Genomic DNA, 13,334 nt, shown 5'->3' on the forward strand with positions numbered 1-13,334 from the left:
GGTCGGCCATTGTGTGCCCGAAATTCCCAGAACCAGCTGTCTACATCGATGCACCACATTATGGGCCACATGTCTGTGGCCGAGCACCGCTTATGGACCCCATGGGTTGGGGCATGGCCCCTCTGCTGGAACCGGCCAGGAGGGCCCGAAATCTTGCTGGCGGACCTTGGCCACAGGGCACCGATGCCCCACAGGTGAACCACACGTAGTCGGCCCCTGTGGGCCATAAATAAAATAAAAACGGACATGTTAGGTGCATTCTTTTATTGCAAATAGGCCGCCAGCAAGGGAAGATGACAACACCAGGAAAATAATAATAGCCAGCAGAGGGAGCCGAAGAGCAAGAGATCACCTGCAGGGTTAGGGGTTGTTGATTTATTTTATATTCTTGAACAGTGATGACTGCACCGATTGGTGCTTGGGTGTGTATTGGTGCGTTTTTGGGTGCTTTAATGGTGCATTGATGCAGAACAGACTGTCTCCCCCCCCAGAAAGAACAATTACAGGTCCTGGGTTAGTTTTGTAAATAAAAATAGCGTCAGTGTAAATAATGCTCCCCACCGTCAGTGTTTAGTTTGAAGACAATTCCGCAATTCGGTTAACTGTGGGCGTAAGTCTGTTAGGCAGGGTGCAATGGAGCAGCGGGACACATTTATTTATGTTTTAAAAACTGTCGCACTCAGGGTCAGGTTAAAAGTAGAGGGAACTACACCTACGTGTCACACTAAATAAAAGTTGTAGGCCCGGGATGTGCCTAAGAGGAGGAGGGTGCAGTGTTGCGGATATGAGGACTGTATATTTTTTTGATTGTGTTGTATTGTGGTAAATTGGTGTGAATTATTATTATTGTTGTTATTGTTATTCTGTGCCTCCTGCCTCCGGAGCTGTGTAAAGATCAAAAGGGCGTTCCATAATTAGTCCACAAGCATACACGTCAGCCAATCATAGAATATCCATGTTCGATAGTTATATCTTATTCTGTGTTTTAGGATAAGGCTGTGTCTCCCATTAATAGAAATACTCCATTGCACCAGTGAAAGAGATAGATTCCCTTCATTCCCACTCCCAAAACTTCCATACCCATTCCCAAAACCTCCCTTCCAATTGCCTTCCGCATTTTGGGCGGTTTTCTTCAACCACCATTGGCCACGAGGCAGGGTTGGGGAAGAAAGGCGTGTCTCCACCTCGTCATAGAGGGGAGGAGTGAGCCAGCCCCACTCGACCAACCATGAGCCAGGGGTTTGGCTAGAGAGGGCGGAGGAAGAGCGATCGGGGAGGTTCGAAAAGGTTGAGGGGCGGGGGCCTATATAACCCAAGGCAGGGCGTGTCCAAGGGGAGATGCGCTTTTACAGAGGAGAGCAGAAGACAGAAAGGCCTTGAGTTGGACTAAGCAAGAGAGGAAGTTGTTGGCCTGGGTGGGACTAAGGAAGAGGGAGAAAGAGTCCTGAAGCTTGTGAGGGAAGGAGAGAGAACCCGTCACACCAACCTCCACCAAGGCTCCACCAAGCGTTCACCTCCACCAAGCTCCGTGTTGGCTCCACCAAGCGTTCACCTCCACCAAGCTCCGCGTTGGCTCCACCAAGCGTTCACCTCCAGCCATCCACCTCCTGCCATTCCTGTCATTCCCCGCGTGAGTCAGTGTCTTGTTTGTTCTGTCCTGGGTTAATTAAGACTGTAGGTAAGCTAATCATTTTCACTGTGTCACCTGCGTCTCATGTGCCTGTAAATAAACGTGACTGCTTGCTTTTTGCTTGTGTGTAAATAATAATAAACCCAGTCACTCTTCTGTCCGTCTTCTCGTTTTATTCCTTTTCCTCTTTGCATTCGGTCGTTTTAGTCTTTTCCAGATTGGGCAGCTACGGTGCGATACGGCCAAAGTTCGGGTGGAATCGGGTAAGTTTGTTAGGTCGCGGTCACCAACCGCTCGGTCTATAACATCTAACCGCGATCTGTAACAATATATATATATCTCGGCATTTTCCCGTCTGTTATTTCGGGCGGTGTATGACTGACCATGCCGCGATTAAAAAAAAAAAATCTCAATGGACTTGAAGTTACAGGCCTTTGAGAATTCATTTCGGTCTATAAAGGGCAACTTTCATTCGGATTTTCTTCCCGTTTTTTTTCAACAGAGTCTAAAACTACGTTAGTGACTGTGAAAAATGAAATGATATATCGAATTTGATTTGAAATAAAACTGTGTGAGAGAGGAAGACACCACGGGCCTACAAAACAGGCCTCAAAGCTATGCGAGTTAATAAAATGGTGGATATTTGTTTATATGAAGCCTCTTCCAGAATGGGTGGAGCTATGGTTCCCAGAATGGGTCGAGCTTTGAGGTTTTGTCTTCTCTGCAAGAACAAGAAGAAGAAGAAGAACAAGAATAACAAGAAGAACAACAACAACAGCAGAGTGCACTCTATAAGCAGCGTCTGCGACACGGCTAATGATGCGGGCAAGTATTTTTCCAGCAATAGATAGCAGGGCCACACCACAGTAGTTGTCGACCACGACCTATCACCTTTGCATTTGTACAGGGGAACAATCGTGGCATCTTTGAAGACCTGCGGTACTGATTCCTCATTCCAGATGGTACTGTAGAGTTGGGTCAGTCATGTGAGGAGGTTGGTACCACCAAACTTGAAAACCTTGGAGAGGATACCATCCTCACCAGGGGGTCTTTCCAGATGACATCTCTTTGATAGCTGTGGTGGGCTCTATTGTAGTCGGAGGGCAGGGAACGTCTTCTAATATAGGCTGCTGGGGAAACCAAGGGTCAATGGTCGCATCGAAAATGGAGGACGGGTAATTGAGGACACCATTAAAGCGTTCAGCATAGTGATCCAGATTCTTGTTTGGATCCGTGATAAGGTGCTGGCCATCCTAGCTATGGAGCGCAGCGATACCACGAGAAGATGGTCCATAGACAGACTTTAGACCAGCGTGGAAGCACCTGAAATTATTTGTATTGGCTGCCTCCTGAATTTCTTCCACTTCTGCTACCCACCAGCTGTCTTTCTTGGAATGTAGCCTTGACTGTGAGAGTCTCCTAAGTTGCAGGTAAGAAGAATATTTGCTCACTCAGCCTGTCATCAATCCAGCAGAGGTGGGCCGCATGCATGGAATCAAGTAAACTTTTGATCTGGGAGGCGTTCTCGTCAAACCAGTCTTTGTGACTACGCTTCACGAAACCGAGAACGTCAAAAGCTGCCCTGAAGGTGATGTCTTGTAAAATGGCTCATCCCACTTCAGCATTGGTAGTAGGTAGATCCAATTGTTCCAAGGTGGCATTAAGGTTATGTTGAAGCTGATTGCACATCGCTGTATTTAAGCTGTTAAGTGTTGAGCTTTGTAGCAGGCTTGAGATGTTGCCTTCTCAGGAAAGGCTTGACCGGAAGTTCCATTTTACTTCGAGTGTGTGTGTGTGTGTGTGTGTGTGTGTGTGTGTGTGTGTGTGTGTGTGTGTGTGTGTGTGTGTGTGTGTCCAGGGCATAATGCTTATACCATTTGAGCTTTTGTCATCAAATTTTCAACAAACCTTTATTATGACAATATGGAGAACACTAATTAATAAATGTACATTTTTTTTTTTTTCCTTATTGTTTTAGTTAATTGTATGAATATTTCTGCAGGGGGTACGACTTCTGGACTACGAGGCCATGGTGAATGAGGAAGGTCATCAGGTCGTTGCATCTGGAAAGTGGGCAGGAATAGCAGGTACTGGTTTGCTTATGTGTTTTGTCACGTGGCTGTCAATGCCGCATTATGTGGATCATTGGCATGCATCACTGAGACATCCGTACTTGAGACAAATCTCGCGAGATTTGCACGAAATAGTGGTGCAAATCTCGCGAGATTCACTATGTGAAGTTAAAATTATTCTGAACCAGTCACCATTGAGATAACTATGACTCACTTGATTATTGAATTAATGTTTGCATATCTGTCAAGTCTCATGAGTCATGACACACACAACTGTGAAATATGCAACAAAAATCCAAACAACTAGAGAGTTCATTAGGTTCCTTACCCAACGACATCTTGAGAAATAAGGACATTTTTGTTTGGATGCAGTACAAAGCTACGGGGTGGCATCTGGCTGAGGGCGTGGCTGTGCAGCTGATGCAGTGCCCCCTGCTGGATATGCCAGCAATTTGGAATTAACGTCCACCAAAGAATGCCGCCGGAATACGGGACACCCGTTTAACGTTCATTCGATGGGCGGCACACACATTGATGATTCGCCCTTCCTGTGAAACACCAGGACGGCAGTTTATAGCTGGGATGAGATAAGAGATGAATGTGCGTACTTCTCGGCCATCATGTCAGCCCATGATGATCTCCATCAACATTACTGAGGACTAAAAGCCATTGTTGATGAGATGTATGACAATTTGGGATTAGTTGCGAAAGGAGACTGTAGGAAATGAGTTTGTTATTAAGTCTTCGAACTTTATTTGATTATAAAATTATTTTTCCCAGGAATGATTGATATATTACATGGTCTGGGCCTGCGCTTACTGGAACTCGGATTCAATACCCCCTTTATGGTAATGCCTCCACTTCTCTCACCTTGCACCTGTAGTCTCCACTTGTAAGGACACTGCTATAGGTTTGCTCTCTGTCTGCCCGTCTGTCCGTCCCACCTGTGGTTTTTCAGCCTTTTTCCCTATATCATTTAACATATTCAACTGAAATCTGGTACATGTTTTTATTATGATAAGTTCCAGAACAACTTCAAGTTTCAGGACGTTTCATCAAATTTTCACAAAGTTATGCCATTTTTGGATTTGGGGAAAATATTACATCGGTAGGGGACATCTCCTTCTTGTTCCCAATATCTCCCAGTTATGTTTCATCGTTAATGTGTTTACAATGAAAGGAAACCATAAATCTTGCATATTGCATGAACATACAGTATGTGCTTTGGATTTTCTGTCCTTCTCACTCGAGACGATAAAACCTCAAAAAAAAGTAAATCAGCAACTTGTGATAAAGTTAATGCACCAGAGCCAGTCCAACTGTTATTGAAACATACTTGGCAATGTTTGCAGTTTTAGCACACTTACAATTTTATGAATTCTGCTTCTAGCAAAGGATTTTTTATTTCAAACATAACACTAAATGTCCAGATTCTAAAAGAAAATCAACTAGAACGGTACTCGGTAGAGCGCATACGTCCGCCAGGTTGAACAGTTTACGTTTAGTATCCCACCAATAGGCCAGATCTGGATTCGGATATGAACCAAATTCGAAACGGCTTGTTCTTGTCATCTAACCAACTCATCTTCCAAGTTTCGTCAGAATGCATCCATAACTTTTTGAAATATCGTTTTTGGCCCTATCACTTCAATGGTGAAGAATCACTGAAAATTATAAAATATAATCTTGTATTCGAATCCAGATCTTCACCAAAATTAAATAAATTGGTCCTTGTCACACACACAATTGTCCATCATGTGTCATGCAAATCTGTCCATAACCTTTGAAGATATTGTGATATATATACATATTTGTTTGGCCATACCTATTGCCACGTCCATAGCTAGTGAACACCAGTCTTGGACGGATGAGCCGAACCAGCTTTGACTCCCAATGCGACGTCAAATAATGGTGGTGACTGACGCATGTGAAAGGGAAGAGACAGAAGGCTTATTCTCACAAAACACATGGGTTTATTCTGAAACCCAAACACAACATGACAAATAAATGCAACAATAATGATTTCTAAGAAAATAAGGCATGGACAAAAATAACGAATGCTGAGGTAAAATTCCATATGAGGATCCTAACCTCAGACTCAACCACACACACAGGGTAAAAGTAATTAAATAAAAATATCCCCTTTTTCTCTTATCTCACCCCAAAATGGGTCATTTTGGAAGATTGGCGGCCGTGGAAGCTCAAAGCCATGCAGGTGGGGACCTGGCTAAGATGGCGGCGATGCCGCACGCCGAAGACGCCATGGTCATGAGGCGAGTCGCGACGACGGCCCCCTTTCCTCTCGGTTCCTCCAAGCTCCAAACATCTTGGTGTGGGAAATCAAAGGAATCGTCCTTTTTGATAAAGGGAAGCACGTCCTGCCACAGCACAGCCGAGCCAACGAGCCTCCACTGTCCTTCAATGCTCTCCTCAGCTAACACCAAATAAATATAATGTCCTCATTCTGCTCCCGCTCGCACTCCCGCCCTTCGGCCAATCGCAAAGCTACTCTCTCAGCTCGCCTCGCCTACGTCATCATTCACTCGGGAGGTGTGGCCTTCCGGCAGTTTCCCCGCCCATCGTACCACGGTCGCTCTGCCTATCCTGGGCGGGCCTTCTGCTGTATCGTGTCCATTGGAGCGCCCGTAGCTTGGCCGTCAGTTCATGAAGCGTGATTAATGGCCGGGTGTGTTATACTTCGCCGGCCGTACTGGCAAAAATGTTAGGAATGAAGACAGAGGGTTTGACACACAGGTGTAAATTAGCCTTAAACCCTTTTATTAACTAACACATCACCATCCCTCGTATGATGAACATTTAAACACAACCATAAGCTATATTTTCCCCACTTAGTACATCAAAATACTCCTACACGTCACACGGTCCATACTATTTCTGTACAATTCTACCTTTTCCGACTGCATTCTCTTACCCCATAAACGTAACACTATCAATGGTGAAGAATCACTTAAAAAATTCTATTATCCGGATCCATATCCGAATCTTCACCAAAATCTAATCATTTCGTTCTTGACACATACACTACTTCTCCACCGCCTTTCAAGGCATACCCAACCTCTCCACCAAGTTTAATCCGAATCCATGCACAACATTTTGAGATATGCTGCTCACAGACAGGCAGGGGTGAAAACATAACCCCTATCCACCTTTGGTGGTGGAAGTAGATATGATACCATTGTGGCTTAAACTCCAAAATGATTTGGCCAATCATTCTGCAACGGATCAAAAAAAACAGGACTTTCACTATCTCAGCTTGCATATAAAAATGGCAATAGTACATTGATGACATATTGGAAAAATAAAGGCAGCAGCAGAAATATAAAAGTAAACTCAACAAAACCCCTTGATTGACGAGAGGTTTTGTTTTTTGCGCAGCACATGTCGATGGCGCACAACTACCGAACATTTGAACAGGCCATGTTGGCTTTGCGTGATGTTGGATATGAAATTGCCTTGGGACAACTTCCAGCTGAGCTTGGCCCTATGACCTTTGTTTTCTCTGGGACCGGTAACGTATCACAGGTATGTAGAACTGTTATTTACATCACCTAAAGAATTACTTTGGCACATACAAACTACCAGATCGCTAAAGGTGAAGTTAAGTTTGGAGGTAAATATGGTTCAACTGAAGATAAAGAATATTTTGGTGTGAATGGCAAAATGGCATTACATATTTGTATTTTGTTATTTGCTTGCTGTGGAGGGGTTAGATGTTACTTTGTGTTTTATATGCAGTTTCCTACCCCCTTTTTATTTGCTGGTCAATATCCCATCTTACTATAATTCACCAAATGTCGGTCTGTCTGTCTGTCTGTTTGACTGTCTGTTTGTCTGTTCCCAGGTACAGCAAAAACGGCTGAACCGATCGCAACGAAATTTTGGGTCGGTAATCGTGGGACTCCCTGGAGTAAAATAGACTATATTGTTTTTCCTATTTTCCCCAATTTTCCAATTTTTTCCAATTTTTCAAATTTTCAAATTTTCCAATTTTCCAGTTTTTCCAAACACGATCTAATAATATTTACCGATATGAACAGTGATGTGGCTTTTATTGAAATTCTACAAATACTGTTTAGATTTTGATGATTTGTGTGAGATATGATTTAACGGATGTTTATATAAATCGTTTAAAAAAATTTTTAAAACCTTAATTTCTGATATTTTGCCTTTTCATTTGGGCCTCCCAATTGAAGCCCCACCCATAGGGCGGGTACCGTTGCTAGTTGATTTAATTTGACATTTTAATCTAGAACCTCTAAACTTAAGTATAATTGATTTCAAATTAGCCAAAAGAATGGTGGGGATGCCGTGCCCTTATGTTTGAGCTATCATGTCTGGATTTCATTGTCGGCCTCACTATAAACTGTCCGAATGGTTTTGCGGACGCGGCTTTACATATGTCGTTGTCTTTTTACGAAGAATCGATGAGTTATTGCCAGCACCTTGGCTCAAAATTCCAAATTCCGGCCGTGGCAGGCTGCTGGGAATGCAATGTCACGCTACCTATCATAATCCTTGCCATGAGATTGCTTCAGAAGCATCTTTTGCTCTACAGACTGGGATGAGTCGACTGATATATCACAGAAGACGTAAGATGCAGATACAACAATGTCGAGCAATACAGTTGGAGAAAAGCTCATAGAAGAAAGAGCTTGGGAAGTTTGCTTCTCACCTGGGGGTAACCTGCCTACCCTTAAATAAGTCTCCATGTAAAGCCTCCCCTTAAAATAGAGTGTTCCAAGGAGATCAATATTGTGAGTAAATCCTCTTCAACTTCAGATGTAACAGATACCTGTTGTGAACAGCCCTTGCTGAAACGTGAAGTCTGGTTATAATCTGCTGCATGGATTTGGCCTTCACTGTTTAGGTCTTCGACTTCTTTATGCTTGTTTCCATGGTAGTTCCTTTGCAGGAGCCATAGTATTGACCACACAAGAATGAGATCATCACCTATATGTTTACAGTCCTTCCACAGGTGTGGCCCTGATATACCGACCCCCCCAAAAAGACGTTTTTGGCCATGTAACTGGAACCCTCCATTTTGGATTTCCTTCTGTCTAACTGTGAAACATCGATTGGTGGGAAGGTTATGTTCGACCACTCGGTTGGAGATTAAAGGCAGTTCATGAAAGAGCTAGTGTTTACAGTAGGCCATACTTGAGAGGTTGGTGTCCTTGAGTACACAGCTTAGCGGTAAGGAACCTTTTACAGCTAAGCGACACAATATGGAGTTGTCTGCTAGGGCAGTGACAGAGAGCTGAGACAATCAGCCAGTTGTGCAAAGTCCGAACGAGCCCAACCATGGTTGAGACCCCACTGGATGTCCACATGGATGTTGAAACCACATGGATTTATGCAGCGTATTGCTTTTTACCTCCGCCGCTGAAGGTGGATCGAGGTTATGTTTTCACCCCTGTTTGTCTGTCTGTCTGTTTGTCTGTGAACAAGATATCTCAAAAATTTGTGGACGGACTTGGATGAAACTTGGTGGAGATGTTGGGTGTGTGACGAGGACGAATTGATTCGATTTTGGTGAAGATATGAATATGGATTCAGATGTGAGAATTATTTAATTTCTAAGTGATTCTTCATCATTGAGAGATCAGGTGAAAAGCGAAATATAACATGATATTTAAAAAACATTATGAACGAGTTACGACTAAACTTGGTGGATGAGTTGGTAAGGTGATAAGGACAAGCTGATTAGATTTTGGTTCATGTCCGAATCCAGATCCTGCCGATTATTGGGATACAAAACAAACTGTTCAGTCTGATCCTTGCTCTACCGAGTGCCGTTCGAGTTGTTTTTTTTTTGTGCTCACACTAGGGGGCCCAGAAGGTCTTCAGAGAGCTTCCTTGTGAGTTTGTGAGGCCAAAGGATCTTCCAAAGATAATACAGCAAGCTGGTGAGGTCTGAACCTATTCAGAGATAATTGTACATTGAGATTTAGGGAAAACCTGATGACAAATTGAGAATGGATGTTTGTCAGACCCCCGAAAGGTGTATGGTGTGGTTGTGAGCCCACTGGACTACCTGCAAAGAACATCGGACGGTGGTTTCAACTTGCAGGAGTTCTTTAAACAACCAGAACTCTACTCTTCTCACTTCAACACAAAGGCAAGACATCCCTTTGCTTTTTCTCCAACCATATACAGTATTCTTTGCAATGCACTTATTGGCGTAAATTTCACATAAACTTCAATCTCTCTTTCTCAGGGTACTTGCTTCCAATCTCGTTCTTCAAGTCTGTCCTTCAATATCACAGCTCACACTAATCTCGCATCAACCTCTCTCTCATGGCTGTTTTGTTTTGCCTTTTATTGCTTGCAAAATCTTTCAAGTATACTGGTCTGTTGCGTTTGTTATTGTCTGTCTGTCACTCGCCTACGGGTCACAATTCTAAACCGATCCTCATGAAACTTCATCAAGTTGCAGAGGTCGTCACAATTGAGAAGCCTGTTGATTTTGAGGTCAAAGGTCAAAGGTCATCTGGATGGCAAATTCTAAAATCGCCATTTTTCATCCGATTCACTTGAAAAATGAACAGCATTTGTATATTGAGTCACTGAATAGGGAAACCAACTATTGTTGAGGTCAAACGGTCATAGGTCAACTCAAGGTCAAACTTCTAAAATCATCAATTTTCATCTGAAAAATCATCAATTTTCATCTAATTAACCTGAAAATGTAACAGCAATTACATAGTGCATCGCTGATTTGGGAAACCAGCCATTTAAGGTCAAAAGGTCAACTCAAGGGCAAACTTCTAAAATCAATTTTCATCTGAAACATCATCAATTTTCATCTGATTAACCTGAAAACTTAACAGCAATTACATAGTGCATCGCTGATTTGGGAAACCAACCATTTAAGGTCAAAAGGTCAACTCAAGGGCAAACTTCTAAAATCATCAATTTCATCTGAAAAATCGTCACTTTTCATCCTCTTGACCCGAGCTTTGATCAAGATCGTCGATTTTAATCTTGATGAAATGGACAATTTGATGGATCAATTGGCGGGGGGGGGGGGGGGGGGGGGAGTTTGCAAGTATCGTGCTCTGCATGACATCCTCTTGTTTTGTGCTTTCCCTTTGCACCCCATATCTGCCTGTGCTTTACCACTCAATAATTCAGTATGTATACATACCTCAGCAATATGTATTGTTATAGTTGTCCAGTCATCCCAGTTGCTTGGTTCGAATTCGGCAAGTCGCCACAATGCAACTGTAATGGTCAACCATCCCAGGGATCTTCATGCCAGATCACGTGTCGAAAAGCCACGACACCATGCAGATTGCAGGTTCCGAATCGGTCCAGCGCTACGCTAATTAGGCACCACGCATCTCGATCCAATTAGACCAAGCGAGCCGAAGACGCCACGCGGCGTGGTCTGGGTATACAACGGTATTTGCCACCACCAATTATCCCTCAAAGAGGCTTTCTAAATCACCAAATTAAGCAACCACAACAGCCAAAATTCACCTGAGATCAGGTATGTTTAATAAACCATAAATAGTCACATGGGGAAGGGAACACAAGAAAGACAAGGAATACCAAGTATGTAATAAATAAAAGGCAAAACAAACCCCTTACCCACTACTGGCCATATGTGCCCAATGAAGTCAATGAATGATCGGAGAATGTAAATACCTAAGTCCTTCCCGGCCCTTAGACACACCACGTGAGATAGACAATAGTGGCAATGACAAGACAGAAAGAGTTAATGGCCAAACCTGACAGAGTATGTGAGTTAGGTTGCCACGCAGGCCTTGCTGATAGGGCAGGATGAACGTCACATGCCTCGGGGAGAGAGAGAGTGATGGAGAGAGAGAGAGGGACAGACACAGAGAGACAGAGACAGACAGAGACAGACAGAGACACACAGAGACACACAGAGACACACAGAGACACACAGAGACACACACATGGCTCTGGCTTCGGTGTGGCAAGAGTCTGGTGCTCAGTATGAGCAGTCTTGGTGCAGCCTTTCGTGTGCAGCTCTCCGTGGGTGGGAGGGGGGGAGGGGAGGTATATATCCTCATACTTCCTGCATCGCCCCTGCCTTTATTGCCCTGGCCCCACGCATTGGCAATGATGGATCACGCCCCTCCCCTCTCACTCACCATTGGTCGGAGTCCATTCTGGGTGCAGGGCGACCCCTTCCCTGACCTGCACCCCAATAGTCCTGGTGCTGTGGGACCAGTTGTGATGTTGGGTGGTGTTTTCCACCTAAACTTTGGTCTGGAGGCTGACCCAAACACAAAAATTGGCATTTAGGACAGATTACAGAGGGTAAAACAGTAAAAATGGGGTCAAAAGGGTTGATAATTCCAGACACCGACACTGGGATAGGTGGACATCGTCTAACTAGACATATAAGTGACACGTATGTAATATCACGATTAATTACTTCACGCCGAGTCTAGACATTCATTAAGGAGACACCGCTCTACACTAAACATTATTAACCCTCCAGAAGCCATTTCCACAACAATATTTTTGAACAACTTTATTCTTGGCACGATTTTTGAGGGAAATGTGTGTTATGTTGTGACTTCTGCAGATATGTGAGTAAGATGAGATGAGTCTCGTGAAGACCTCTGAAGTACTTTCGTGTCCACAGATTGCACCATACACTTCATGCCTCATCAATGGGGTCTACTGGAATTCCAAAATACCAAGGCTGCTCACCAGGGAGGATGCTGTGCAGCTTACTTCATCAAAACTAGGCTCCACGCACCTGTCTCCAGGGCTACCATACAGGTCTTTGCAACACAAGATTTATAGGAAGTTTAGCGTGGTCCATAAAGGTGTTGATCAAATTCTGTCCTTAATTTATTTCTTGCCTGAAGGTTCTAGAATATATTATGATGCACATTCAGAAATTAAGAGTGATCTCTGGTAGGCGAGATCGATTCCTGTTTAAATATGTATTATCAAATAACATAAAACGGTACATTGATCACTTAAAAAAAAAAAATCAAAAACATGCCTGTCCCCAGCAGTGGCAGATTAATCTTAACTGAACTGGGAAATGTTGAGGTTTTTTGACTGATCTCGCCCGTCGATGGTCCGCCAATCTTGAAAATTTGCACACGCATAGATCATCACGTAATGAATGTGGTGGAAAAATTATTTTTTCCCATAATATGTTAATTTGCCTAATTATTGTACACCGCACCTTTCCTATGCCATCTCCACTCTCCAGGCATTGCAAATCGTCATTGCCGGGCACCGAAGGGGGCTCGGCAGTGACGCACGCTGAAAGAGAGTACTCAGTTTTCACTCTTGTTGTTTGTTTTCTTGTTTGTTTGTCCGGGCGATATCTCAGCCATCCTTTGAGCTAGGAAGCTGAAATTTCGGCACAATAGTGAACAAGTCCTTTGTCAAAAACTGTATTTTTTGTTTTTTGATTAATCAATTAATTGATGAGTTATTTAATTATTAGCGATTAATTAAGTACTTATTTAATTAATCAAATTTCCTTTCTCTTCTGACCATTAACTCAGGCACCTTTTGAGTTAGGAAGCTGATATTTGGACATGCCAATGACCAGGTGATTTGGCTGCAAAGGCTATTTTTGATTTATTAATTAATCAATTGATCAATTA

At 43.3% G+C, this 13,334-nt stretch overlaps 1 protein-coding gene across 6 annotated transcripts in view; it reads left to right on the plus strand.

Moving 5' to 3' along the window:
- LOC137436882 (alpha-aminoadipic semialdehyde synthase, mitochondrial) overlaps positions 1–13,334 on the plus strand; it is a 248,802-nt gene that overhangs the window by 45,107 nt on the left and 190,361 nt on the right. For all 6 annotated transcript variants that reach the window (XM_078787110.1, XM_068131086.2, XM_078787111.1 and 3 more), the window contains 6 exons: positions 3,633–3,717; positions 4,483–4,550; positions 7,099–7,245; positions 9,551–9,629; positions 9,714–9,841; positions 12,347–12,486. In XM_078787110.1, coding sequence (XP_078643236.1) covers positions 3,633–3,717; positions 4,483–4,550; positions 7,099–7,245; positions 9,551–9,629; positions 9,714–9,841; positions 12,347–12,486 — 647 coding nt within the window. The remainder of the gene's footprint in view (positions 1–3,632; positions 3,718–4,482; positions 4,551–7,098; positions 7,246–9,550; positions 9,630–9,713; positions 9,842–12,346; positions 12,487–13,334) is intronic.

Source organism: Myxine glutinosa, chromosome 11 (assembly GCF_964187855.1).
Source record: "Myxine glutinosa chromosome 11, kmMyxGlut1.1, whole genome shotgun sequence".
NCBI lineage: Eukaryota > Metazoa > Chordata > Myxini > Myxiniformes > Myxinidae > Myxine > Myxine glutinosa.